Source organism: Crotalus tigris, unplaced genomic scaffold (genome assembly GCF_016545835.1).
Source record: "Crotalus tigris isolate CLP2741 ecotype Arizona unplaced genomic scaffold, ASM1654583v1 scf7180000024461.5605484, whole genome shotgun sequence".
Classification (NCBI taxonomy): Eukaryota; Metazoa; Chordata; class Lepidosauria; order Squamata; family Viperidae; genus Crotalus; species Crotalus tigris.
In genome coordinates, this window is record NW_024100632.1 from 48,963 (window position 1) to 76,035 (window position 27,073).

At 46.0% G+C, this 27,073-nt stretch overlaps 2 protein-coding genes across 3 annotated transcripts in view; one reads left to right on the forward strand and one right to left on the reverse strand.

Moving 5' to 3' along the window:
* Positions 1-19,293, forward strand: SLC25A1 (solute carrier family 25 member 1). 2 transcript variants are annotated; one of them, XM_039332534.1, is made up of 9 exons: positions 1-227; positions 10,647-10,754; positions 10,888-10,987; positions 12,892-13,030; positions 13,176-13,260; positions 13,862-13,966; positions 15,004-15,119; positions 16,471-16,544; positions 16,697-19,293. In XM_039332534.1, exons 1-9 carry the CDS (start codon positions 107-109, stop codon positions 16,809-16,811), a joined length of 963 nt encoding a protein of 320 aa, XP_039188468.1. In that variant the 5' UTR covers positions 1-106; the 3' UTR covers positions 16,812-19,293. The 2 variants fall into 2 exon arrangements, with proteins under 2 accessions (XP_039188468.1, XP_039188471.1); XM_039332537.1 differs by lacking the exon at positions 1-227 and adding an exon at positions 10,248-10,280.
* Positions 18,157-27,073, reverse strand: part of LOC120303212 (thyroid adenoma-associated protein homolog) — a 27,263-nt gene continuing 18,346 nt past the window's right edge. The window contains exons 24-31 of the mRNA XM_039332533.1: positions 26,248-26,484; positions 25,494-25,707; positions 24,953-25,159; positions 24,052-24,278; positions 23,323-23,499; positions 22,377-22,655; positions 21,664-21,869; positions 18,157-20,911 (exon numbers count right to left, since the gene is read on the reverse strand). Coding sequence (XP_039188467.1) covers positions 20,637-20,911; positions 21,664-21,869; positions 22,377-22,655; positions 23,323-23,499; positions 24,052-24,278; positions 24,953-25,159; positions 25,494-25,707; positions 26,248-26,484 — 1,822 coding nt within the window. The 3' untranslated portion in view covers positions 18,157-20,636. The remainder of the gene's footprint in view (positions 20,912-21,663; positions 21,870-22,376; positions 22,656-23,322; positions 23,500-24,051; positions 24,279-24,952; positions 25,160-25,493; positions 25,708-26,247; positions 26,485-27,073) is intronic.

The following is a 27,073-nucleotide window of genomic DNA, read 5'->3' on the forward strand; positions in this document are numbered from 1 at the left end:
GGAAGGAGGGCTGGCTGGCTGGCTGGCGGCGATCACGCCCCCGGAGGGCTTATACCCGAGCCGCGGGCCGCTTCGTTGGCACCAGCCGCTGCCGCCTCGCCCCGCGATGTCTTCCGCCCCACCGGCCGCGGGCTTCGTCAGCTCCTTCGCCAGACCCCGCTGCCTGGCCGCCGCAGCCCCGGCCGGCAAAGCCAAGCTGACGCACCCGGGCAAAGCGATCCTGGCAGGTGAGGATTGCATTGCGCGGCCGCCTTTGCGCGGCTCGCTTTGCCGAACAAAAAGGCTGCGGGTTGCAGGCAGGCAGGCATGCATGCATGCATGCGTGGGTGCAGGCGGGCATGCATGCACGGCCAGGCGTGGCGCATGGCTGCTGCTTTGCTGCTTCTCCCCCCTCTCTCTGTGCACCGGGGTGGAAGTTTTCTGATTGCAAAAAAAAAAAAAAAAAAAAACCACGCGTGGAAACTCCTGGCTGGTGCCACCTTTGATTGACTCAGCCTTGGCGTTTCGCTGGAGAGAGGGAAAATCCTTCAACCAGCGCCTTCTCCCCCCCCCCCCATCTGCCCATGTAAAGCGCTACTTCCGCCCCAGTCCCTTTTATTTTTTCCTCCTTCCCTTTCTCTTCTTTCTCCTTCCTTTTGCAACCGGTAGTAAGCTGCAAAGCGAGCGATTCGGCAACTCCGCCCTTTCGCCTCTCGCCACCGGCTGCTGCCGCTGCCGCTTTGGGATTGGTGGGGCTGGCATCGGCCCTCCTTTTGTGGTCGGAGATCATTGGCTTGTAAACGAAGAGTTCAAGTTCCTAGTCCCTGGGGTTTGTCGTCAGAAAGCGGCGGGGGCGGGGAGGCTGTTTTGAGAGAGCGAAGCCGGACGCTGCTTCTCCGGAGACTCCTTTAAATCGACTTGTAGTGCTAGAATGATTCGTTTAGTGCCATAGTAATGTTGGCACTATTTGCATTGGAAATGAGGGGCTGGCCTTTAATGAGGGTGGATTAAAGTGGTCACAAAGATGGAAAAAAAAGAGACGTTGAGACTCTGGAAAGAGTGCAGAGGAGAGCAACAAAGATGATTAAGGGGCTGGAGGCTAAAACATAGGAAGAACGGCTGCTGGAATTGAGTATGTCTAGTTTAATGAAGAGAAGGACGAGGGGGGACATGATAGCAGTGTCCAATATCTCAGGGGCTGCCCCAAAGAAGAGGGAGTCAAGCTATTCTCCAAAGCGCCTGAAGGCAGGACAAGAAGCAACGGGTGGAAACTGATCAAGGAGAGAAGCAACCTAGAACTAAGGAGAAACTTCCTGACAGCTAGAACAATTAACCAGTGGAACAACCTGCCTCCAGATGTTGTGGGTGCTCCATCACTGGAGGTTTTTAAGAAGAGATTGGACAGCCCCTGGAGTTGGATGGTATGAGGTCTCCTGCCTTTATGGCAGTGTTAGCAAGGAAGGAATAAATTTTGAATCCCCACGTTCTTAACTTTTTTGTTTTATTTTATTTTTTGGGAAGAATTGCGGGATTCTGCAGCGTTGGGCCTTAGATTCTAGCAAAATCAGATCAACAGGCAACCGAGCCTGTCGTGGCTCCTGTCTTGCCTGTTGTGTTTTCTCTCTTGCCTGTAGCAAAAAGTATCTTGCAAAGTTGGTTTGGACAGGAATGTTATGAATAAAGACTTTGTTTTTGCAGATAGCGAATAACAAAAAAAAAGGAGGGGGGAAGGAAATGAGTTAAATCTCCAGAACAGGCCTGGTTAGCATCTTCCCCTGACCTTAATTGCATTAAAGAAATGGATTTTGTACGCATCTTTAATAAGCAGCCATTTTGGTAGCCCGGAGTCATCAATCCCCTTAGACAGATTTCTTCCAGAACAAAGGCTTCTTGATACTTTAAAATACGTGGTGTAATTTATTTCCCTGGCCTTGGTCTAAGGCAGTGGTTCTCAACCTTTTTAATGCTGCGACCCCCAACCGGTCGTAAGTCGAGGACTACTCAACTGGTGCAGCACCGTTTGCAGAATGGGACTTTTGGCGGGCTCAGCAGGGCAGAGACAGCCTGGACAATTCCTATTGGCTTTTGAAAGCCAATAGAATTAGACTCTATTCAAGAGAGTCTATTCTATTGGCTTTCAAAAGCCAATAGAATAAAAGGGAGTAGCACAGCTAAGGAAAAGGGGGAAAAAAATGGCGGACTGCGTTGTTTGGCGACCCCCGTGAAATGGTCGTTCGACCCCAAATGGGGTCCCGACCCACAGGTTGAGAACCACTGGTCTAAGGGGAACTGAGTTTTGCAAGCTAGACTGTGTCGTTATTTTATTGTTCCCTGGATTTTGTAAGCCCAGAAAATTAGATCAAGCCCGTCAGCCAGGGTTGAGTTGACCCTGGTAAGTATTCGCTGGAAACACACCATAGCCTGGGGGATCTTTGGTACTCTCTGAGCTTGGTTGCTTTCTTGCAGACATTTCACTACCCAGCTATGTAACATCATCAGTATAGGGTTTGCAAAGAGGAAGAGGAGGACTGTAGGGTCCTTGGTGCTCTCTGAGCTTGGTGGTTTTCTTGCAGACATTTCACCACCTGACTAGGTAACATTGGACCACAGATATGGGGACAAAGATAACTGGATCATCCAGTTTTGGTTACCACGTTATAAAAAAAGGTCTTGAGTCTTTGGAAAACGCAGAGAAGAGCAACAAAGATGATTAGGGGACTGGAGGCTAAAACCTATGAAGAACAGTTGTAGGAACTGGGCATGGCTAGTCTAGTGAAGAGAAGGAGCAGGGGAGAGTCCATAGCAGCGTTCCAATATCTGAGGGTCTGTCATGGAGAGGAGGGGGTCAGCCTCTTCTCCAGAGCCCCTGGAGGCAGGACAAGAAGCAAAGGATGGAAGCTAACCAAGGAGAAAAGCAACCTGGAACTAAGGAGAAATTTCCTGACCGAATAATTAATCATTGGAACGGCTTGCCTTTGGAAGTTGTGGGTGCTTCATCACTGAAGGCTTTTAAAAAGGGACTGGACAACCATCTGTCTGGAATGGTATAGAGTCTCCTGCTTCAGGAGGGGGTTGGACTAGAAGACCTCCAAGGTCCCTTCCATATCTGTCATTCTGTTATTCATTGTCTCAGGAATCAGCCCTTTTTCTCCCTCTGGACTCTGGCTGGTACATTATTCTTGTCGTGAGCTGTTCTCCTCCAGTGCACTTGCTCTCTGGGAACCTCATGCTGACAGCTGGCTGATGTTACAAGCGCACTTCGTTTTTCCTCCCACTGATAGGTCTTGTGCTGTGAATGTTAAAAAGGAGGCTGGTTTTCAGATGATAAATCAGCTTTGCCTTCCCCCAAATCCTTGGGTTCCATCCAGTCTTCCCTAGAATAGTTGGAAGGCTGGGAACCCACCTCCAAGCATCACAGAGAACTAGATGTAGGTAGGACATCATGCCCTTAAAAGCAGTGTTGAAATGAGTCTTGCATTCTAGTTACTCGTTCCTTTTTTTCCTTTAAGTTTGGTCCGTCTCCAAACTTGGTCTTCTCCAAGCGTGTTGGATTTCCGTTCTGGTCAGGAGGGGTCCTGGGTGAGCTGGGTGGTTTTCTGGCAGACCTTTCATGACCCAACTAGGGAACATCATCAGAGCTAGAAGGGAGTGGGGTTTGTGGAGAGGAGGAGGAGGAGGAGGAGGAGGAAGAAGAAGAAGAAGAAGAAGAAGAAGAAGAAGAAGAAGAAGAAGAAGAAGAAGAAGAAGAAGAAGAAGAAGAAGAAGAAGAAGAAGAAGACAGGAGGATGTGGAGGAGGAGGAGGAGGAGGAGAAGAATAATGGTGGTTTCCTTGCAGACGTTTCATTACCCAAACTAGGTAACCTCATCAGTGGGGTTTGCTTTCAGTTCATATTGGGGGCAGAGTTAAAAGGGGGATCAGCCTAGAATCCCTATGTAGCCACAAGCAGAACCTCCAAGACCCCACCCATCAACGCTGACAAGGCAAGCTACTAGAGTATAAATTAATAAACCCCACTCCCTTCTAGTTCTGAGGATTTTGGGGGTAATGACACATCTGCAAGAAAATAACCAAGCTCAGACAGCATCAAGGACCTCACAGTCCACCTTTTCCTTTCCTCCTCCTCCTCTCCGCAAACCCCACTCCCTTCTAGCACTGATAACGTTACCTAGTTTGGGTCATGAAAGGTCTGCAAGAAAACCACCAGGCTGAGAGAGCACCAAGGACCCCACACTTCAACCCTGAGCTAGAAATATTATCTTCTAAATGAGGAATTAGCAAGACACGCCTTTTCAGCAGATTGGATTCGCCTGTGTGCGCCTCTGTTAAAAATGGCTCCAGCTCTGCTTTCTTGAACAAGACTTAATTGTTAGTTCATCTGTCATTGTAAGCTGTAAACCACTGTTTACAGACTATGGTAGTCACGTGGAGACATCATCCGAAGCAGGAACCACAAAGAACATCACGAATGGACTCTTCCTACCGGCGCATGTTACGAACTTTGACCTGTGGCAGAGAAGATGATCTGAATAACCATCATCAACAGCTTTCTACCCAAGCCACAAGATCTTTACTCCCAGTTCGTTGCGTTGCAATGGAAAGAGAGAAGATTTTGCAATCCCCTGTAAAATTTCAGATTTCTGCCAAGCCATTTCCCTCTCGAGTGGATGGAGACCCTTGCTCTGAAGATGCGCTGTCAGCCTTGACTCGGTTACCCTTGAAGGAACACCTAGTCATGCTCCAAAAGCAGATTGTTATTTTATTTTTATTTTTTGGGGGTGCTGACGCTGTAGGGTTGTGAAAGACCTGTGTGGGAACCTGTTCTTGCAAAATGAAGGACAGCGTGTTGCTTCACCCTCTTCATTCAGCTTTCATCTGCAACTGTTGTTGACATACACTGTTTACCGGCCTGACGACATCGCTCCGCAGGCTCAAAGCTTTCCCGTTTGCTCTCGTTTAAGCATCAAATGGAGGAGTGGGAGGCTCTTTTATCCTTCAGAAAATATGATTTTATGGGCCCAAAGCAGCCATAGTCAGCGAGGAGAGACGTGAAGATAAAAATCATGGAGCATTGAATTTCTGTCCTCTAAGTAATGGAGGCAGCTGGTTAGACCGAAACTTGGTCTCTCCGTAGGAAAAATAAGAGAATTAGAGAGTTGGAAGGAGCCTAGTCTAATCCCTTCTCAAACAGGAGGTCCTACGCCAGTCTGGGCAAAAGGCTGTCCTGTCTCTTCTTGGAAAACTTCCAGTGATGGAACACCCACAACTTCTGGAGGCAAGCTGTTCCACTGATTAATTGTTCTCACTGACGGGAAATTTCTCCTTAATTCTAGGTTGCTTCTCTCCAGTGATAAGTTTCCATCCATCCTTGTTGTCCTGCCTTCAGGTGCTTTGGAGAAGAGGTTGACCCCACTCTTCTCAATGGCAGCCCCCCCCCCAAGTACTGGAAGACTGCTAATTGTGTCACCTTAGTCCAGTGATGGCAAACCTTTTAGAGACCGAGTGCCCAAACTGCAACCCAAAACCCACTTGTACATCGTCGGGTGCCGGGTGGGTGTGGCCCATTGGGTAGGTGTGGCCCATTGGGTAGGTGTGGCCCATGGGGTGGGCATGGCTGTGGTGGTAACGGCAGACTGGGTGGGACTAAAAAGTTCAATCAATCAATTCCAACTTTGCAAGATCTTTTTTTTCCCACGAAAAGTTGAAATTGATTGATTGAACCTTTTTTTTTTTTTTTTTGCACACGGCGGCGGAGGCCTAAAGCAAAAAGGTTTTATAAAACCCAGCTGAAGGCTTAGGACTGGGGTGACGGCGCGCGTGCCCGCAGAGAGGGCTCTGAGTGCCGCCTTTGGCACCCGTGCCATAGGTTCGCCACTACTGCCTTAGTCCTCCCTTTCATTAAACTTTGACCCTTAGTTTTGGAAGCTTTCATTTAGAGCCAGCTTCCAGCACCAAACATTAGTTTGAAGATACGGTTGAGCGATCTTAAAATGGGGCTTGATGAGCCTCAAAAGGTTGTGAACCAACCTGTTGACGCAGCGCAGAAGCCCTCTTACTACAAGGACTTTAAACCCATAAAATCATATATTCCCCCCCCCCCCCGCTGCCCTCTGGCCCTCCCAGATTAAAACCCTCCTCTGCAGTTAGGAGGAAAAGTGTGACGTTTATATCTGGCATTTTCAAGCTTGAATCTCTGCCAGGGGCGAGCTGGCAAACTTCCCTTGCTCAAGGTCATTGACCACCGTCTCTCTTGGAAGCAGGAGAAGTGTCCTCTTAATTCCCCTTTGCCCTACCTGGCAAGTCAGGTGTCTACCTTTGGAGGGGCTGGCGGGGTTTTGCTTAGCTCAACACAACTCTGCCGAATTGCGCTCCTCCTACCTTTTTTGGCACATGGTGTCCTAGACTAATCTGATTTCCACACCGCTGGGTGGTTCTGGGTCTGAATTCTCACATTGCACAAAGCCATGGCTTGTTTCACCATTGCAGGGGGGGGGAAGGTTGAACAAGCCACGGTTGGGCCAGGAAATGGAGCCAAACGTCACAGCCCGCAAAAGCCCGGAGGTGGATTTGCAGGGCATGTTCAGCCAAGCGTTTTGGGGAGAGACGGAGTTGTTTCATCATTCCAGGAGTGGATTTTATTCTGGTTTATAAGCTGCATGAACACTCTTAAGTGATGCTTCTCAAACCTAGCAACTTTAAGGGGGGTGAGCTTCATCTCCCAGAATCCCCCAGCTAGCATATTTTACGATGGGTAGATTTTTAACTCCCAGCCTTCCCCAGCTTCTTCCCTGCCTTAGGATGGGTAGGCGTCAACTCCCAGAATTCCCCAGCCAGTATGCTTTAAGATGGGTAGATTATAACTCCCAGAATTCCCCAGCCAGATTAAATCTAGCCAGATTCCAACTCTTAACTCGGTTAAGTTGCTAGTCCTTAGGAGCCCTCATGGTGAAGGACAAAGGGGGAAGCTGGGTTTTCTGCTGGAAGATTTGCAAACGTGCTCAGAAGTTTAATGGTGGGGTTTGCTGTGTCTTTTTTTCCCAAGCTGAATAGTTCAAGCTGTCTCTTTGAGTTTGCTAAATAGCGGGCTCCGTGCCAAAGCTGGCACGCTTGTCCAGTCGGATGGGACGAGGCGCAGCTTAATGTACATTTTGTGCATTCTGTCTTTTCGCCTATCAGATGGAGTCCGCAAGGGAGCTTTTAGCTTCAATTGCTTTAGATCTTTTTTCCCCATTTTCTGCAGTGGCAGCCTCCGAGAGCTTCTTGCTTCGTCCTTTCTTGAAATAGATATATATATTTTTCCTTCAAAGCATATATTGTTGTCTTGTTTGTGGCTTCTGCTTGCTTAAACAAAGAGAAATGGGTCAGGGATGATTCAATTCCCTCCATCCTTCGCTGCTGTAAGGACAGATGTATGCTTCTTTCTTTGTTTGTTTACCCCGTAAATGCATTTCTGTCTTGCCGCAGTCATCAATCAACTCTCTGGCGATTCCCAGAATGGGATAGAAAAGGCACAGTCGTCCTCACACTTCCCATCCATAGGGGATGCTGAGCTACGCTGTGTTTAATCCACGTGGAATAAAGTCACAGTGAGCCGAAACTGTGCAGCGGGCTAAGCAACCAAAGGTGGTTTGGAGAGCAGAACAGCTGAGTTCCTTGAATGTGTAGTTAGTCCTTGATTTTCAACCGTTTGTTTAGTGGCCATTCAAAGTTGCGACGCTGCTAAAAAAAAAAAAAAAAGTGACTTCCTCCTGGAATAACAATCTCGAGAACCGAAGCCTCTGGAAGACGGATTTTTAAAAAGGTTACTGAATATAAAATACAACATTCGCAATATTGATATAAAATAGGTGGGATGTATATAGAATACAGGCAGTGCCATTTGTTTAGCGGCTCTTCAGAGTTACCACGGCAGTGAAAATGGGACTTGCAAAATGGGGCAAAATTCCCTTATCCAATGTCTCGCGAAGCAGCGGAAACTTGGGGCTTAAATTGTCGTAAGTCGGGGACTACCTTGGCTGCATTTTGCATCTGCTCGGAGCGTTTGAGAGCCTCCTCCTTATTTATTTATTTATTTATTTATTTATTTATTTATTTATTTATTTATGAGACTTATATACCGCTTTAAGTGCAAGCACTCTCTAAGCGGTGTACACCAGTAAGCAATGTATATATATATATTTACATTGCCCCCAACAATCTGGGTCTTCTTCCTAAGGCATCTTGTCTTCTCCGCAATGGTCTCCGAGCAATGCAGCTCCGAAGACAGATCCCTAATCTTCCGGTGTCAGATTGGTGAAATATGGCATAGATAAAACACCCCAGCTGTCACCTTTGAGTCACAGGGAGAAAATTTGGCGCTCTCTATTTTCTGGTGCCGGAGCCAAGTTATTTTAAGGGGGTGTCGTTCGGTTCCTCCCTGCCCCCTTGTAAAAACAGGGCACTTTTCCTTTCCTTCTTTTAAATATAATTTTACCGAGGAAGAACGTTAGAATGGATTTTTTTAAAATATACGAAACGGGAAAGAAAAAAGGAGATGAAAGCTGGCCGCGAAGGTCACAAACGGCAATCTTGCAGTCCCAAGATGCCACAATTGTCATCAATCCACCGTGGTTTCCAAACGCCCAAATTTGGATCCTGCGGGGATGGTGCAACAGTTTATATGTCTCTTTTTTTGAGTGCCGTTGGGGTAACTTCGAACGGTCCCTAAATGAAAGGTTGTGACTAAACTCCACTTAGCAACCATTTTTTTTTGTCTCCCCTTATCTCATGCCTTGAATTTCTCTAACTTGACCTCTTTCACTCTATTCCTGCGTGGAAAAAAGTTGCTTATCTTGAGTATAGAGTTATTTATTTATTTACATCCTGCCTTTATTATTTTTACAAGTAACTCAAGGCACTGGAGTTACTTGTAAAAGTAACTTTTACAAGTAACTTTTACACCTTTCTCCTCTTATTTTCCCAACAACAACAGTCCTGTGAGGTGGGCTGGGCTGAGAGAGAAGGACTGGATCAAAGTCAGCCAGCTGTTTTTCATGCCTAAGGCGGGACTAGAACCCACTGTCTTCTGGTGATCGGACCAAAGTCACCTACCTGGCTTTCCTTTCTAAAGCAGAACTAGAACTTACCATCTCCTGGTGATTGGCCCAAAGTCACCCAGCTGGATTTCGTGCTTAAGGCAGAAGTAGAACTCACAGTCTCCTGCTGATTGTCCCAGAATCACCCAGCTTAGTTTTCGTACCTAAAGCGGATCTAGAACTCACCATCTCCTGGTGATTGACCCAAAGTCACCCAGCTGGATTTCGTGCTTAAGGCAGAACTAGAACTCACAGTCTCCTGCTGATTGTCCCAGAATCACCCAGCTTGGTTTTCGTGCCCAAAGTGGATCTAGAACTCACCATCTCTTGGGGACTGGCCCAAAGTCACCCAGCTGGATTTCGTCCCTAAGGCAGAACTAGAACTCACAGTCTCCCACTTTCTAACTTGGTGCCCTAACCACTAGACTAAATTGTCTCTTGGTGTACAATCTGTGTCCAGAACGTAAGCAGCCACTTTTTCCAAGGGTGCAGAATTTTTTTTCTCTTTTTCAAAATGCTTTAGCTTCCCCTCCTTAAACAACAACAATAACAACAACAACAAAATGTGAAGTGGCAGCTTTTGTTATGATGTCTGCAGGAGGCCAATCAGAGCAAAAATAATCTACTTTGTTGAATGCTGAATAGGTCATTTTTCATTCCTGGGGGAGGAAAGAAAACCTCCCCCCCCCCTTTCACCATCTACTTTGTCATGGTGAGGTTGCTGCTGTCAGAATCCAGATTTAGCTTCCTTGTAAATCCTCGGTGTGGGTGTTCCTTGGGTTGTGTCTCCGGCCAGCCAATGACACCCAGTGTGTGTTTCCTTTGCACAGTCATGCTGAGTTGCCGCTTCGTGAAGATAGCAGGAAGAAAACAGCTTGTCTCATTGTTGGGCTGAGAATGTGAAATCAGCTCACGGGTTCCTTTTTAGCTTGATGGAGAAGATCTGAAGGACTTTTGGGGAGGCAGGCAGCCCAATGAAATGCCTCTCGGTAGCCCAAAACTCAAGCCTGCCAACCCTCGGCTTCTGCAGAAAAATAAGTTGCAGAATGGGGTTTTTGGAACATAGAATCATAGGGCTAATCAAGGAGAGAATCAACCTAGAACTAAGGAGACATTTCCTGACAGTTAGAACAATTAACCAGTGGAACAACTTGCCTCCAGAAGTTGTGAATGCTCCAACACTGGAAGTTTTTAAGAAGAAACTGGACAGCCATTTGTCTGAAATGATGTAGGGTTTCCTGCCTGAGCAGGGGGTTGGAGTTGATGACCTCCAAGGTCCCTTCCAACTCTGTTATTCTATTCTGTTCTGTTCTGTTCTATTCTATATTCTGTTCTATTTCTATATTCTGTTCTATTCTATATTCTGTTCTATTTCTGTATTCTGTTCTATTCTATTCTATTCTATTCTATATTCTGTTCTATTTCTGTATTCTGTTCTATTCTATTCTATTCTATATTCTGTTCTATTTCTGTATTCTGTTCTATTCTATTGTACTCTGTATTCTATTCTGTTCTATTCTCTTTTCTCTATTCTACTCTATTCTACTCTACTCTGCGGATAGATTCATCCTCCTCTTCTCGTTTACTTTTCCAGGTGGCCTCGCCGGAGGTCTTGAAATCTGTATCACATTCCCCACCGAATACGTGAAAACGCAGCTGCAGCTGGACGAAAAAGCCAACCCACCACGCTATAAAGGCATCGGTAAGACCGGGCCGTTCCGAATTTACATCAAGCCACCAAACCGTATTTTGATGTTTCGGTTCCCCGGTTTGGAGCTGGTTGCTTTTTATTAATATGGGTATATATATATTTCTGTTCTTTTCTTTATGCGCAGTGGATTGCGTTCGAGTGACAGTCCGGGACCATGGGATCAAAGGGCTTTACCGAGGTCTCAGCTCGCTGGTGTATGGTTCCATACCAAAGGCTGCTGTCAGGTAAACTACTGGACACATGGGGGGGGGTCAGGTGTGACCTGAGGACACAGGTGGGTGATGTGTGCAAGGAGGGTGCAAAATCTTTGGAGCTGAAAATATTCCAAGCGTGAGATGCAGTCCTCTTGCTTCTAGATATGCGTCGGTTCTAGGTTTATCAAGATTTCTTTCCTACAAAAGAACCAATAAGCCAGCTCATAAAAAGTAGCCACGTTTTGAAATGATAAACAATCGGGGTATTTTTGTTTTTGTTTTTTTAATAATTTTTTATTTTTCCAAACTCTCCCCCATACATACACCGTAATATTTATCAGATGTTAACATACATTCTTTTTACATTCATATATAAGATACTTTTCATAAAATGAAATAAATACATACCCATGACTTTTGGTGTTGCTCGCCCATTTCCCCTTTCACCGTATCCACACTCCTTCTTCTCTACCTTCTTTCTCCCTTTCTTCTCTTCCCTACTTCACGATTGGGGTATTTTGAATATGGATGGGAAATCAAAATTGAAAAAGCGAAAATAGGATAGTGACTGAATAAATGGATATTGAGTGCAAATGTTTTGGTTAGAAAAGATATTTTAAACTGTTGAATCCAGCAGATCCAGGCTTAAGCAAATCTTAACTTTGCTCAGGGATCCGCCATATTTTAATGGCCAAGGCTGAACAAACCAAGATGGGGTGATCCAGCTTGAATCTTGGTTTAGCAGTGGCTGTTTTCACTCATTTTTTTTTTCCTAGAGGGAACAAATAATAGCTCTTACTGGCACTTTGTAACCTGCCTCTGTCTTTTACCTCTTTCTCTGCTCAAAGTTCAAACACACCAGATTTTCTATGTGTACCTCGGGATGGGGGGGGGTGTCTAGAAGAGACAATCAGGTTGTGTAAAGAGGATTTATTTGAATAAAGTCAGGAGGGAAGAGAGCTGGAGATAAGTCAGGAATATTTAGAAATGGGATATATTTGGGGTTTATTTTGGGGGAAGGGGCGGATTTCATGCCTGTATTCTCAAATGGAGAGAGTGGGATTTTGTCCCCAAATTTAAGGGGACAAAAAAGAGACACAATTTGGCCCCAGATTGTAGTTGGGAGGGAGGGAAATTGGTCCCCATATTCTCAGGTAGTTGGGAATGGAATTCATCCCCCAGATGTTTGGGTGGGGGACGGAATTTGGCCCCAGATTCTAGGTGGGGCAGATGGGAATTGGTCTCTGAACTCAAGAAGGGGAGATGGGATTTCTTCCCCCAAATTTTGGGGTCGTGGGGAGAGAATTTGACCCCTTCATTCATGGAGGGGGAGGCGACAGAATTTAATCCTGACGAAGGGTTTCTCTCCATTTGATGGCAGTAAGTAAGCAATAGAAGTACTTGAGTTTAGTCAACTCTTTCCTGGATCTCTGATGACCTCAGTGTGATTCTGGGTATCTCAAACCTGATAAACCTAGATCTACAATAGTGATGTTGCTCAGGACTTGCTCCTGTGGTCCATATTTGTTCTCCTTGGGAAAACAGGACAGGTCAGCCAGGGTTTGGGGTTCTCTGTCTCTCCATCCCAACCTTACTTTTTGCAGCCCTCAGAATGGTGTGGCTGAAGCCCGTTTATTCCGACGGCTCCATCAGCTTGCTTGAAACTTTTCAGCAAAAAGGGAGAGCTTTGATTGCTTTGAAATGTTCATGGAAAACTCGCTCTTTGAAGCTCAGGGGTGACTTAAAAACAGGAGGAAGCGAGGGATCCTTGGTGGACTGTGAGTTTGGTGGTTTTCTTGCAGATGTTTCATGACCCAAGTAGGTAATGGTCAAGTTGTGCACTGAAAATGGTATCTAGTTGGGTCATGAAATGTTATAGAGGACCTTCCTTGTTCTACCCCGGGCCCACCGGCCTCCTCTTTTCCCCTGACTAGGTTTGGCATGTTTGAGTTCCTGAGCAACCACATGAGAGATGCCGATGGAAAATTGGACAGCACCCGTGGCCTTCTTGCCGGTTTGGGGGCTGGTGTGGCCGAAGCCGTGGTGGTGGTCTGCCCCATGGAAACCATCAAGGTAAAAAAAAAACCTTGAAAGAAAGAGGACATGTGTCTGTTGTGGAGAGGAACCTTCTTTGCAAATCTGGGGTGCCAAGAATCGTCTCAAACCCTTCTCTGGAGTAACGCTTCTTGTCGTCTCCTCTGCTGCACTTCTTCTGCAGGTGAAGTTCATCCATGACCAATGTTCTCCCAACCCAAAATACCGAGGTTTTTTTCATGGCGTGCGGGAGATCGTTCGGGAACAAGGTGAGAAACGTGGATCTGTGGCAGGGAGACAATATCTTTCTCCTTCTTCTATCTGCAGAATTGGAAATCGGCGGGGTTTAAATATTGGTGAAGCTGGTTGATTTAGTCTTATTTAGAAGAAGCTGAATGTAATATAGAAAGTACAGGCAGTCTATCATGGTTCCGACAGATGAAACTCTTCAAAGAACTTCGAGGCATGGTTTACCTTAAAGAATCTTTATTTGACTAGCATAACATTGGCACAAACATAATCGAAACCAAAAACTGAATTCCCCTCCCCTGAGCACATAGTATCAAAACACAATTCCCTCCCCCAGTTAACAGTCATAAATCACATCCCCCAATTAGTTTGAAGGGCCAATTCTTTATCATCTCTTATTTCAACACCCTTGGTTCTCACACTAGGTTCAGTGTTGTTATGTCTAGCTAGACTCTCGTGCACATCCTCTCCTCGCCAGCATCATCTAACTCTAAAAGCAAAAAGAAGAAAATGGCTGCATTTCCATCTGTTGTCAATGCAAAAACTTCCGATGTTAGCAGGGTTGACACAGTCCTTCACTTATGACCACAGTTAAGTCTTCCCTCATCTCCTGTCTTGTAGGGTTGAAAGGAACCTATCAAGGTTTAACTGCCACAGTCCTCAAACAAGGATCTAACCAAGCCATCCGTTTCTTCGTCATGACAGCTCTGAGGAACTGGTACAAAGGTGAGTCACATCCCTCTTTTAAAAACTTAATTTCTGTCCCTTTTCCTCTGAGATTCTTCTAATTGGCTCTCTTTAAGTCCTGAGCAATGTACAGTTTTAACTTTGGAACACATTTTCTGGGGCCCAGCCATGAATCCCGACACACCCAAACAGGACTTTGGATGTTTCTGTTCCTAAAAGTCAACAAGAGCTTTTCTGCTATAGCTGTAGGGAGTTATGTTTTAGATGGGAGTGTGAAAGGCCTATGAAATCTTTCTCCTTGGGGGAGCTGATCTCACACAGAGAAGGCGAGAAGAAAATTCTGGAATGGTGTGGAGATTCATTCAGTCCATCTTCACAAAACCTGGGGGAGAAGAGACCGTAAAGAGGTGGAATGAAACACCCCTGAAAAGTTGGTGCTAATTGTATTTCTCGAGTAAAGATGTGCTTAATAATAATAATAGTAAAGTTGGAAGGGACCTTGGAGGTCATCTAGTCCAACTCCCTGCTCAGGCAGGAAAACCCTACACCATTTCAGACAGATGGCTGTCCGGTCTCTTCTTAAAAACTTCCAGTGTTGGAGCATGCTTTTATTCCTTATAGATTGGTCTTTCCCGTGCATCATATGGATTTTTTTGGGGCTTGTTGACCATGGTAATGGTATGTGGGAATGACCTTGGGAGATGGAAGAAAAGACCTGCTTAGGGAACAATCAGATAAGAGACGATGTAGCCCACAGCTCACAATGGGCAGAGAAAGAAACTCAATAAAGGAGAATATTTGTAGCTCAGGGTTGGAATGAGGGCCCTTGGTGCTCTCTGAACTTGATAGCTCATTTGATTGTGTTTCCTCTCTGTTCTACTTGGGAAGAACTGAGAGCCGTCAATCAGTGCAAATATAATTTAATGAAGAAAGCCGGATTTGTATTGAAAGAATAGCCCCTCCCCTCCTTCCTTCCTTCCTTCCTTCCTTCCTTCCTTCCTTCCTTCCTTCCTTCCTTCCTTCCTTCCTTCCTTTCTTTCTTTCTTTCTTTCTTATCTATGTTTATTTCCTTTCAGGGGACAATCCCAACAAAGAGATTAACCCACTTGTGACGGGAATATTTGGGGCGTTCGCTGGGGCTGCCAGCGTCTTTGGTAACACCCCGTTAGATGTTGTGAAGACGAGGATGCAGGTAGGCTGGGGTTTTAACCACTCTTAGCTATGGGTTCCCAATCTGGTGGCTCATGGCGTGGATTTTAGAGCTGAGCCGCACTTCTAGGGATCGGAAGAATGCAGAGAGTCGATCTTTGGTGGTCTCTGTGTCTTTGACTAGGTCCCACAATGAGGAGAAGGTCAAACTCCAAACCTCTCTTGATTAGCTAAGCTGTTTTTCAGCAAACGTGAGCCTTTTGCCTCGTTTGGAGTGCATGCCTGGGAGAGCCTTGCTGAATTCTTGTTTTCATTCTATTTCGTTCATTTAAAGTAGAAAGCATAGACCCAAAGGGCTGGAAACGACCTCAGAGGTCTTTTCATCCAACCCTTTGCTCAAGGCAGGTGACCTGGTTGCATTTTGGACAAGTGGGGCTGTCCAATCTTTTCTTCCTCCAGCGATGGAGCACCCACAACTACAGGAGGCAAGCTGCTCCACTGATTAATTGTTCTCACGGTCAGGGAATTTCTCATTAGTTCCTGCATAATGGGTAGGCTAAGAAGCTCAGAAGGGATCCTCCCTAGTTTCTCAAGCAGTATAGGAGGGGGCTATAACGGTATGTGGGAAAGACTTTGGGAGATTGGGCAAAGAGATGCTTCCAAGGGAATGGTCAGATAAGGGACTGCTTACCCCACAGCTGGACAATGGGTGGGGCAAGAGACACAGCAAGGGACCCTCCCTAGTTTCTCAGGCTGTAAAGCAGGCGGCCATAACAATATGTGGGAAGACCTTGAAAGATGGGGCAGAAAAAGAAAGAAGGGAGCAGTCAGATAAGAGACAGCATAGCCCACAGCTGTATAATGGGTGGGCCAAGAGACTCAGCAAGGAACCCTCCCTAGTTTCTCAAGCAGTATAGGAGGGGGTCTACAATGGTATGTGGGAAAGACTTTGGGAGACTGGGCAAAGAGATGCTTCCAAGGGAACGGTCAGATAAGGGACCGCTTACCCCACAGCTGGACAATGGGTGGGGCAAGAAACTCAACAAGGGACCCTCCCCAGTTTCTCAGGCTGTAAAGGAGACAGTGGGAGATTTGTACATTCAGACTTGCAAGATTCTGTTAACGTAGCCTTACCGTAAAGTAGAACTAGCTCACCTGGTCATGTTTCTTGTCTGTTCTACCTGGGAAAGCTGTCAGCAAAGAGAGGAGGGTGGTTGAGTTGTTCAACTCAATCCGTTGTGATTCTCACTGAATTTAAACTGGAATCAGAAACGAAATGGGTGTGATCAGCTGGAGCCCAAGTGAGATAAGTTGTTAGGTTGTGTAGTGCTCCACTTCTTCTTGCTATTGCTAATCCAGCCTCCCCTCTCTTTCCCTTGTCTTTCTGCTTCCAGGGACTTGAAGCGCATAAGTATAAGAGCACCTTGAATTGCGCCTACCAAATTATGAAATACGAAGGACTTCTAGCGTGAGTTTGGCACGGCCTGGAAAGATACGAGGGTGGGGGAGGGTGTCATGGTCCGCTGGGATGCTTACCTCTCCGAGGGTGAGCATCCCACAATCCCCCTGACTTTTCTTGGGTTCCTGGTTGATCTGTCTCTGCTTCCTCTTCCTGCATAGGTTTTACAAGGGGACCATTCCTCGTCTGGGAAGAGTCTGCTTAGACGTAGCCATTGTGTTCATCATCTACGATGAAGTGGTCAAGCTACTCAACAAAGTCTGGAAAACGGACTGAGAGCTCACCGCCGTGAGCCGGGTGGTCATCTGTCCACCTTGTCAGGCAACAGCTGGGAAAAAAAAGGTGTGACCAACTGCAGAAAACATTTGAAAGGGTGGTGTGCTTCTTCATTCTTCTTTCTTCTCACTGGGCGCAGTGCACGGGTGCAAAGAGGACACGATTCCAGTCCCCCAAATCAGTCACGTTTTATGATACTTATTTATCGGAACGACGCGCGGATGGATCTTCTCTCTGTAGGTTTCATTGTAGTAGTCAATTGTGTGAGACTACAACTGGGAGATCAGCAGGACAGGGTCATGGAAATGAATCCATGGGTCACACTATCAAATAGTTTTCTTCTGGTAGAGGGTCAGAGAATGACCAGTTGGTTGGGGTAGGGTGGTTTTCCTTGATTTTCTTGAAAATACACATTCTTATTGGCTTTCTCACTTGTTCACTCTTAGAAGACAAGTTCAAGACACAAAGTCTTTCCTTTTCCAAAAAAAAAAAAAAAACAGATTGAAGATGGTGCAGGTAGCTGGGATTGGGGTGTGCGTGTGTGTGTGTTTGTGTAAGTGCTGATTTGTTTTTCTAGTGCCATTTTTATTTGATGCTTTTCCACCAAAGAGCACTTTGGAAAGACAGAGGTGGAACATAAAGAGGTCTTCAGCAAGAAAAGGGATCTCAAGCTGACTTAAGGTGATGCACAAGGTGGTCTAAAGGATCTTTCCCAACCTGATGCTTCCCAGGTCCGTAGAACTGCTGGATCTGCTAGGATCCCTGGGTTTTGTGGTCCAACACTCTTTCAGGGCGTTAGGTTGGGGAAGACAATATCCCGAGACTTACGGAAGACTCCATACAAAGTTATCTCCACCCAAAGGAGATAGACGTGGTCCATATCTTTCTTTGCATCCCACTGCTCTGGTGGTATCCATTCACTTCTGGACTTCAAGAAATAGTAACCAAAACACTGAACACATTCCAAAAATGATCCTTTCCATGGTTTTCTTTTGGCAACTTGCAGTTCTTCATGATCAAGTCTACCCCTCCGAGCCCCTGGGACATCCTAGGCTTCTGGTATAGACAGGTCTCCCCAGAGCAGGATAAACATTCTCCATGTAGGCCTTCTAGATCCATTCACATAACCCAAATGCAGGCAAGATACCTGGACATTCATGTATCTTCTCCCTAGAGAAATAGTAGTGACCGCTGATCTTTTACAATGGAGATGCTAAGCCTTGGCAAGTAGGATCAGCTCATCTGGAAATTGCAGTCTTCTTCTCGCTCCCAAACTTTGGATTTTATGTGCCTCCCCACCCTTTGTGCTTGTCACTTTGGGTTTTATGTTCAGATGAATGTATTGTTTTTTTTTTTTAATATATATATTGGGGACTTCTTTTCCCCTTGGTCTCTATCTGGAACCTACAGGAACGTTCCCTTCACGCTGGCCGGACAGAATCTGCCTTACTGTGCCCATTGACTCATTCCGTAGACTTGATGGATCTGCGTTCTTCATTGTTCTGGGCGAAAGGGAGCCATTGACACGATTCTTCTTTCAGACCATGCTCCTTGGGACATCTGGTGGAGAGAAGACCTCCCCAGTCATCCTTTTCAAAGGGTTTTTGTTCTCCTCCTTAGACACTACCTTAGTTTGAGAACCAAACTTCTTTGAACAAGGATCTGGTGAAGGCCACACTGGTTGACCGATTCTTGTACTGTATTAAGAAGGGGAAGGCAGCCCCGTTGTCTCTTCTGCCTTGGTGCCAAGTCGGGACATTTCCACTAATCAGTGCCAAAGTTTTTTTGCATCTTGTGTCTCTTTCCTTCTCGGGGACGGTCTTCTCCTGCCCTGTCCACTCACCTGCTTCCCCAAATTATCACCTGCCTGCTGCAGGTTGGCTAAATACAACCTGTGCTTTGTGGTGGGGATTAGAGGATGGACAAAGTCAAGGCACACCCGGTTGGGTGCTGCTGCTGCTGGTTGGTCCAGAAGAATTTTGGTGCAGACACTTGGAGGTAGCACTAAGGGAGAACTCGTATTTGTGGTCCAGATGGAGACGATAACTACTCTTCCTTTCTCCTTTCCTGAATGTCCGTGTAAATGAACTTCTCTTCCTGTGAGCTGTTAATTCTCGAAATTCCTTCGTACACTGTCTATATCGGGGGGATCCAACCTTAACAAATTTAAGACCTGTGGACTTCATCTCCCAGAATTTCTCAGTTAGCCATGCTGGGAGTTGACGTCCACAGGTTGTCTTAAAATGGCCACGGTTGGAAACCCCTGATCTGTAGGATAAAATTAATGCAGAGGTGGCCAGGGTAGGGGATTGTTGCTTGCGTTTTTACAGGATCCGGTGTTTCCTTAGATGGAGGATTTAAATTAAATGTTTTCAATGTCTCGCTGTGTGTGCCCTGGCAGCCAAAGACTAGTCTGGTTTTGGAATTCCTCAGCTCTCCGGCCTGGATGCTGACAATAAAACCAACGTTGCCTGCTTATTAAGTCACTTGTCTCTTGGCTTCATTTAAACCACGCCAATTTTTGAACTTTTGATCATTTCAGACCAGTGGTTGTCCAATCTCCTTTTTGAAAAACCTCCAGTGATGGAGCGCCCACAAGTTCTGGAGGCAAGCTGTTCCACTGGTTAATTGTTCTCGCTGTCTAGAAATTCCTCCTCAATTCTAGGCTAGGTGTCTCTTTGATTAGTTTCCATCCATTGTTTTTTGAGAAGAGGAGGATGGCCAATAATAAGATGGACTCAGCTACAATACAAAGTTGGTCGATGCACCGTTGGAAGAGCTGAAGGACCAGACTAGGGATGTGGAGAAAATCTATGCGATCACTAAATCAGCAACAACTTGATGGCACCTAGAATCAACCAATGTAGCTTAGATTTTTGTGGAAGGAAGGCCTTCCTGGTGATCATCCACAGCGGTGGATTACCTCTGGAGGTTGACGGTCTTCCGTGTCTGGATATTTTGGGGGGGAAAGGCTAGATGGCTACCTCATGAATGCATAGTATGGAGGGTTAGGTTCCATGATTTTTTTATTTCATTTTATATGCCTCCCTTTAAAAAACAAAACAAAAAAATCCTAGCCACCTCTGTCAGCAGTAACAAAAGCCAGTTTCGAAATAAAGCTATTATCTCCTTCAAATCATTCAGCTCAGCAAGAGAACACAGGTTGAGAGCAAATGGAAAACTAATCAAGGCGATGTAGACTCCACAGCAGGACTAAAGTGCTGTTTATTTGTTCCAGTGGGCAAGCCTAATTTTTTTGCTGTTTATTTAGTTGACAGTATAGTTTCTCTCCAAAAACTCTCCCCCCCCCTCCCAGGAGTGAGTCATTCCTGATTTTGAGACCTTTGCTGCAGTCATTAATCAAATCCCCCCCCCCCCATTAACCTCTTGCAGCCCCCTGGGAAGGTTGCAGATGGCAGTCACGAGACCCCAATATGCTGCATCTGTCGTTAAATGATGAAGGGTCTCCTACTTGGGGGGGGGGAATTGAACTAGATGGACTAGAATAGAATAACAAGAGTTACTCTCTTGTTATTCTCCGACTCCAAATTTTAATCCTATGACCGCAGAGACACGGTCATAACTGCAAGGACCGGTCGCAAGTCACTATTCCAGGGCTGTCTTAATTTTGAACGGTTATTAAATGTTATAAAATGAGGACTATCACATGGTAGTTCTCCTGCCTGAGCAGGGGGTTGGACTAGAAGACCTCCAAGGTCCCTTTCAACTCTTGTTGTTCTGCTATTCCTATAAGGAATGGATTAATTTGGGGATGTACCCATGACTTTCTTTTTTTAAAAAAAAAAAAGTTTTATTAAAAGTCCTTTAGGCGTAACTAGTGTCCTGTGGTCCTGCTTGCTGTTGTTCCATCTTAAGCATAATAGCTATTCCACGCTGATGGAGCAGGTCCTGTAAGGACTGGATGGTGCAACTCAGCTCCTGGGAAGAGATGCTAATTCCTGGGATGTGACTGGGTTGCCTCCCAGTTTCCAAGTTCTTTAAGACGTGGGCCACAAGAATACCTTTAACCAGCAGTGCTGTGATAGCAGAATGTACCTTAGGACAGGACAGGGCTTTCAGATGCAGGCAAGGGATGTCCTCTGAAACACACAAATAGAATAGAATTCTTTATTGGCCAAGTGTGATTGAACACACAAGGAGTTCGTCTCCGGCTTGTGATGAGATCCAGAAAGTTTAGGTGAGCAGGGAGGCCACCATCTTGACCAGATCTTTGCACACCACGTATAAATGGGTCAGTTCAAGGTCCCTGGCTGTGTTTGCCCAACACACTAAAGCAGGGGTCTTCAAACTTGGCCCTTGTATGACTGGTGGATTTCAACTCCCAGAATGCCAGGCTGAGGAATTCTGGGAGTTGAAGTCCACAAGTCATAAAGAGGCCAAGTTTGAAGGCCCCCCCCCACACACTAAACCTTGGTCAGATAATCAGGATACCTTTTTTAAAAAAAGTTTATTTATATCCTGCCTTTATTATTTTTTACAAATGAGGTGGTGAATGTAGCCAACACCTTCATCCTGTTTTCCCCCCAGCAGCAACCCTATGAGGTGAAAGAGAAGTACTAATCTGAAGTCCTTCAGATGGCTTTGCTGCCCAAGATGGGACTAGAACTCATCTAACTAGTGATTGGCCCAAAGTCACCCAGCCAGCGTAAGGCAGGACTATAACTCACTGTCTCCTGGTGTCTGGCCTGGTGCCTTAACCACAGACCAAATTGGCTCTCTGATCTCACACCCTTCAAATCCCTTCCAAATTGGGCCCTTGTTTTACCCACTTTGGGAGCGTGGTTCTTAAGCTGTAGAATGCACCCCGGTCTTGAAGCCTTGCCCGACCCACCTTGACTCCACCACTGTCTACAGAATTGTATGGCGGAGATGATTCCAGCTCCAGTGGTTTCTAGCCAGAGTTGTATTGACTCCCAAAGTTTTTGAGAGGTGGATGCCTTGTCAACCAGTTGGAGTAGAAAGGGTAATAACGTCTGAGAGAAGACTGCTGGCTCGGTGTAAACGTTGGGTTCGTCCTCTTTGTAGAGGTTGATCACTCTGGGAAGAGAACAATGACATTCACGTAAAATCTGAACCATCAACAGTTAACCACACTTTAGCTTAAACGTGTTGTGTGAACTCAGCCCACATGGGTTAATAAGGAGGCGTGTTGGGCAAACAAAGCCTGAGAGAGAGATTGACCTCGAATGAATTGATCTGCAGCAACATCTCCCAACTCGGAGCCTGTTGGACTCCCAATTCCCATAATTCCTCAGAGAACCAGAATTGGAGGAAAGCTTGATTGCAGTGCTCTAATTAGGACTTCCCAACTAAAGCCTTGTGATGGAACCAGGTTTGAGCTGAAGTTTGATCTGCTTCAAAGCCTGGAGAAGAAGGATCAGTCAGGATTCAGTGACTCAACTAGTTAGACCCACTGGCAGTTTGTTGGGTCTAGCAGATCCCAATGCTCCTAATTGGAGTTGGGGATGTACCCATTTGGCTGGCATCACACTTGGTCAAAAAAGAGTCCCTGCCTTGGTTGCCTATGTTCCTTTCTTCGCTTACCCCTGGCTTTCCAGCTCCATCAAGGTTTCATTGAGTTCTACCATGGGGAGATGGTGCACCAGAGATGCAAAAGTAGAAGGATGGTCTCCAAAGTTTTCGAGCAGGAACTGTAGCAGGCTGAACAGAGCCTTGGAGCTCTGGAGCTGGAAGCAACTGTTGTGAGGTTGAACCTGCTGGATGGGCGGCGGGGTCTGCACCAAACGGCTGACGAAGGAAGCAGCTTCGTGACGCACCTTTTGCTCTTCGTCTTGGAGGAGATGAATTGCTGCCTCGATCAGCCTGAAGAAGGGGTAAGGAGGAAAGAAATTTGAATGAGTTTTGGGGTGTCGGTGGGCAAGAAAGAAAGGCGAAGGTGAGCCCCATAATCCCAGTGTTGTTCATGAGGAAAAAAATAGTGGTGGCACGGAAGAACGTTGAGGTTAAGATGGGATGAGATACCTTTAAATCAAGGACATCATCATAAGGTTGAGTTGTGGTGAAAAACCTCAAAACAATGGGAAAATGCTTAATTTCGCTAGGGAATCTTTGCAATTTCTCTCTTTTCTTTTTAATATTTTGTCTTCAATTTCATTCCTTTCCTGACTTTGATATCACCGCAATAAGCTCACTGAATTGCAAGGAGGAGAGAGGTGACCCTCCATTATTTGAAAAGATAGACTACACAGGGCTCTCCGTCCCTAGTGCCAAATACTCCACGCAGCCCAGGTTGGCAGATTTTAATCCCGCCCCTCTAGTTCTTACTTAGTTACCCATAATGCCCCCAAATGTTTGCAAGTCAGAGCACTGGGGAAAGAATCCAGTCTCCCTAGACTGGTGGGACAATTCAGAAAATGGGAAAAGTGGCAGAATTGCAACTGGTTATATTCTGGTTGCAGAATTTGGGGGGCCCGGCAACTGTTCTGAAGTGCTAGGTGTGAGTGCTGGTGCTGTTTGCAGAAGGACATACCGTAGGACCTGGGAACGAAGGAGTAACTTGGACGATTTCCGGACTCTCCAAATCCGTGCTGGGCCGCCCACTTTGATGGCTTTGGCTGTAGCCATCCTGAGCACCTCGTCTGATAGGGAATCGCTCCACTGCTCTATCGTTGCAATCCATCGTTCCCATAAAGGATCACTTTCGGGGCTGTCCCAAAAGAGAGACAGTTACACTGCAAGAATGGCTGTGCATCTGCTTCTTATCCAACCAGATCCTCTTTTAGTTATAGGAAGGTGTCTCAGATTCAAGTCCTGATGATCCCTTAGACCAGTGGTTCTCAACCTTTTTAATGCCGCGACCCCCCAACCGGTCGTAAGTCGAGGACTACTCAACCGGTCGTAAGTCGTGGACTACTCAACTGGTGCAGCACCGTTGGCAGAATGGGGCTTTTGGCGGGCTCAGCAGGGCAGAGACAGCCTGGACAATTCCTATTGGCTTTTGAAAGCCAATAGAATTAGACTCTATTCAAGAGACTCTATTCTATTGGCTTTCAAAAGCCAATATAATAAAAGGGAGTAGCACAGCTAAGGAAAAGGGGGAAAAAAATGGCGGACTGGCGTTGTTTGGCGACCCCTGTGAAATGGTCGTTCGACCCCAAATGGGGTCCCGACCCACAGGCTGAGAACCACTGCCTTAGACATACCTAGTTCCTTCAATTTCTCATCAATGGTTGGTTCTTGACCTCAAGCTACTACTTACTGTTGACTCAGGAACAATGTGGCTGCACAGAGCGCATGATCACGGAGTCCTGGACCTTCGTGGTCACTCTCTACCATAAAGAACAGGATTTCACCACACTCCGAAGCTAATTTCTCTGGAAAAGGCTGTCTTTGAGCAAGGTCGCCAAACAGGTCAACAAAAACTTGCAGGTACAGCTTCAGGACTGTGGGCTCTCCTGTGTTTCTGAGGACCTCCTTGAATTTTTCCTAAGGCAAAGAAAGGGAAATATATTTTGTGTCCAAAATAAATGCCCATGTAACAGAATTGGGAATATAAAGTGCTCCTCAAAGGGGGAGGAGAAAGAAGGATGTTCTTTGTTTTTACGTTATCATGCTAAGCCATGGTTTGTTGAAGACCTGGTTGACATTTCATACTACCCTATGGCTTGCAAGCCACAATGCCTAGGTTCACACAGAACATCAAACTCTAAACCAAACTGATCACATTATGGCAATGTGGGACCCCATCCATTATGAATGTGGCCCTTTGACTCCTGGAATTTTAAAGGAACCTTGATCAAACTGGTCAATACTGGAACCAGAAGGTCTTCTGGAGAACTTCGGTCTAATCCCTAACACAAGGGTCTTCAAACTTGGCAACTTTAAGATTTGTGGACTTCAACTCCCAGAATTCCTCAGCCAGCCAGTGTCCTGTGGTCCTGCTTGCTGTGGTATTCTGGGAGTTGAAGTCCACAAGTCTTAAAGTTGTCAAGTTTGAAGACCCCTGCCCTAACATTTGAGGATATCAGTTTGACAGTCCTCTCTACATTTCCTTAGAAGACTTCAGGACCTCAGCACTTTGCAGAACATGTATGGATCAATGGTTGAGATACAACAACTCTGATTCCATGTGTCCCTTCTCAGATGAAATCAGATCTCACCACGAATATCAACTGCAGTTCCTTGTTTGACTTCAGACCTTTCCTTTCTTCGTTGTCCCACAACCAAGTTAGAACAGCGGCTTGCACGTCAGGATTTCCCTTTTGCAGAAGCTGGCTAAGATCACCGATTCTTTCAGGAGATTCCTGCCTTGTGGCTTCATAGCAGAGGAAGTTGATGGCCCATTGGCAGAAGATGGAAGAACCAGGCTGGAAGAGGATAAAAAAAAAATCCATTGGTCCGACGACCGTGTCTTTTTTCACAAGCTGATAACCCATCTTCAGCCATTGCTTTACTCCCAAGTTTCTTCTGAACCCACCTTCCTCAACCTGTGACCTTCATCCCCCTCATCCACACTGAGCAAGCTGGATGGGGAGGATGGGAGTTGCGGTCCCACACTTCTCAAGAATGAAAAAGCACATTGAGAGTATTTTCCGTCCCACCCTATTTTTTTTGGGGATTAAAAGCATGGCATTTAGCAAAAGTAGGGACTTTTGTGTTTGATCCATTGTGTTGGCTCTCAGCCCTGACAGTTGTGGATACCTGGACAGGAGAGAAACCAGGTTTAGGACTGGCCAGGTTCCTGTACAACAGCTCCCAGACTTGCTGCACAAAACTTGGAGCACAGCTTCCCAGCAGCAAGCACAAAACTTGAAGATAAATGGCACGGATTAACGGACACTGTTGTGTATCCGTCAGCATCCAGATGTGGCTTTCCATCATACAGGCAATGGACCGCAGCAACTCAGGGTGCAGCCTGAAAATCAGATGTTGAAATATCAGAAGATCAACTTAGTAGGGTAAACTGTGTCTTGCAAAATAAAAGTGTTCTGCAAATCAGAAAAAAAAAATCAAACGTTTTAGCGGTGCACACAGATATTTATTTGTTGACGGCAGTAGAATTCTTTAAAAACGATGCAGACCAAGAGTTTGCATTCGTTTAGTGAGCATTCAAGGTTACAACGGCACTGAAAAAAAAAGGGATTCATGACCATTTTCCCCACTTAATGACCATTGCATCATGGCCAGGGAGATCAAAATTCAGATGCTGCTCAACTGACTTGTACTTATGACGATTGCAGTCACGTGATCCTCTTGTGACAAGCAAAGTCAACGCGGAAGGCAGATTCATTTCACAAGCTCCTGACTAATTTAACAAACTGCCGCAATTGGCCTACCAACTGGGGTCACGAAAGGTAATGGGGCAAACCCAATCAGTGTCTCTCTTGGGCTCCATTGTGGACGTAGGTCAAAGGCTACGTATCACATATTTTTGCACTGTTGGGAAGAAACGTACCGATTCGCGCTCAAAGCTTGATTCAACACAGCCTGGATTTGCAGCAGACACCCGTGCAGTGCATTATGGGACAGACCGGCCTCCGGCTGCGGGAATCTGGACGCCAACCGTAAAAGGATCTTTCCGTAGTCCGTCACCGGAATGAAAGGCACCAAAGCCTTAGCTGCCATCACCCGAACAGCATAAATGGGGTTTCCTGACAGCTGGATCAGGGGCTCCAGGAAGCAGGTCAGAGTGCTGAAGAAAATAAAAGGAGCAAAAGAGGAGGAAAATGATGTTCAGTTTAATGAAGAGAAGGACGAGGGGGGACATGATAGCATTCTTCCAGTATCTCAGGGGCTGCCCCAAAGAAGAGGGAGTCAAGCTATTCTCCAAAGCACCTGAAGGCAGGACAAGAAGCAATGGATGGGAACTAACCAAGGAGAGAAGCAACCTGGAACTAAGGAGAAACTTCCTGACAGTGAGAACAATTAACCAGTGGAACAACCTGCCTCCAGAAGCAGCGAATGCTCCAACAACGGAGGTTTTTAAGAAGAGACTGGACAGCCATTTGTCCGAAATGATATAAGGTTTCCTGCCTGAGCAGGGGGTTGGACTAGATAACCTCCAAGGTCCCTTCCAACTTTATTATTATTATTATTAATCATTTTGGGGTGGAACCTCAGGAGAACAGAGGACCATTGAGAAATTCGAATGACCGTCTTGAGGACAGAAGCCTCTGAAGTCAGACGGGTTTTAAAAAGGTTATTTAATGTGAAATAGATGGGAACGTCACACAGAATACAGAGAGCCCTCCACTTACATCCATTTGTTTGTTCAAAGTTAC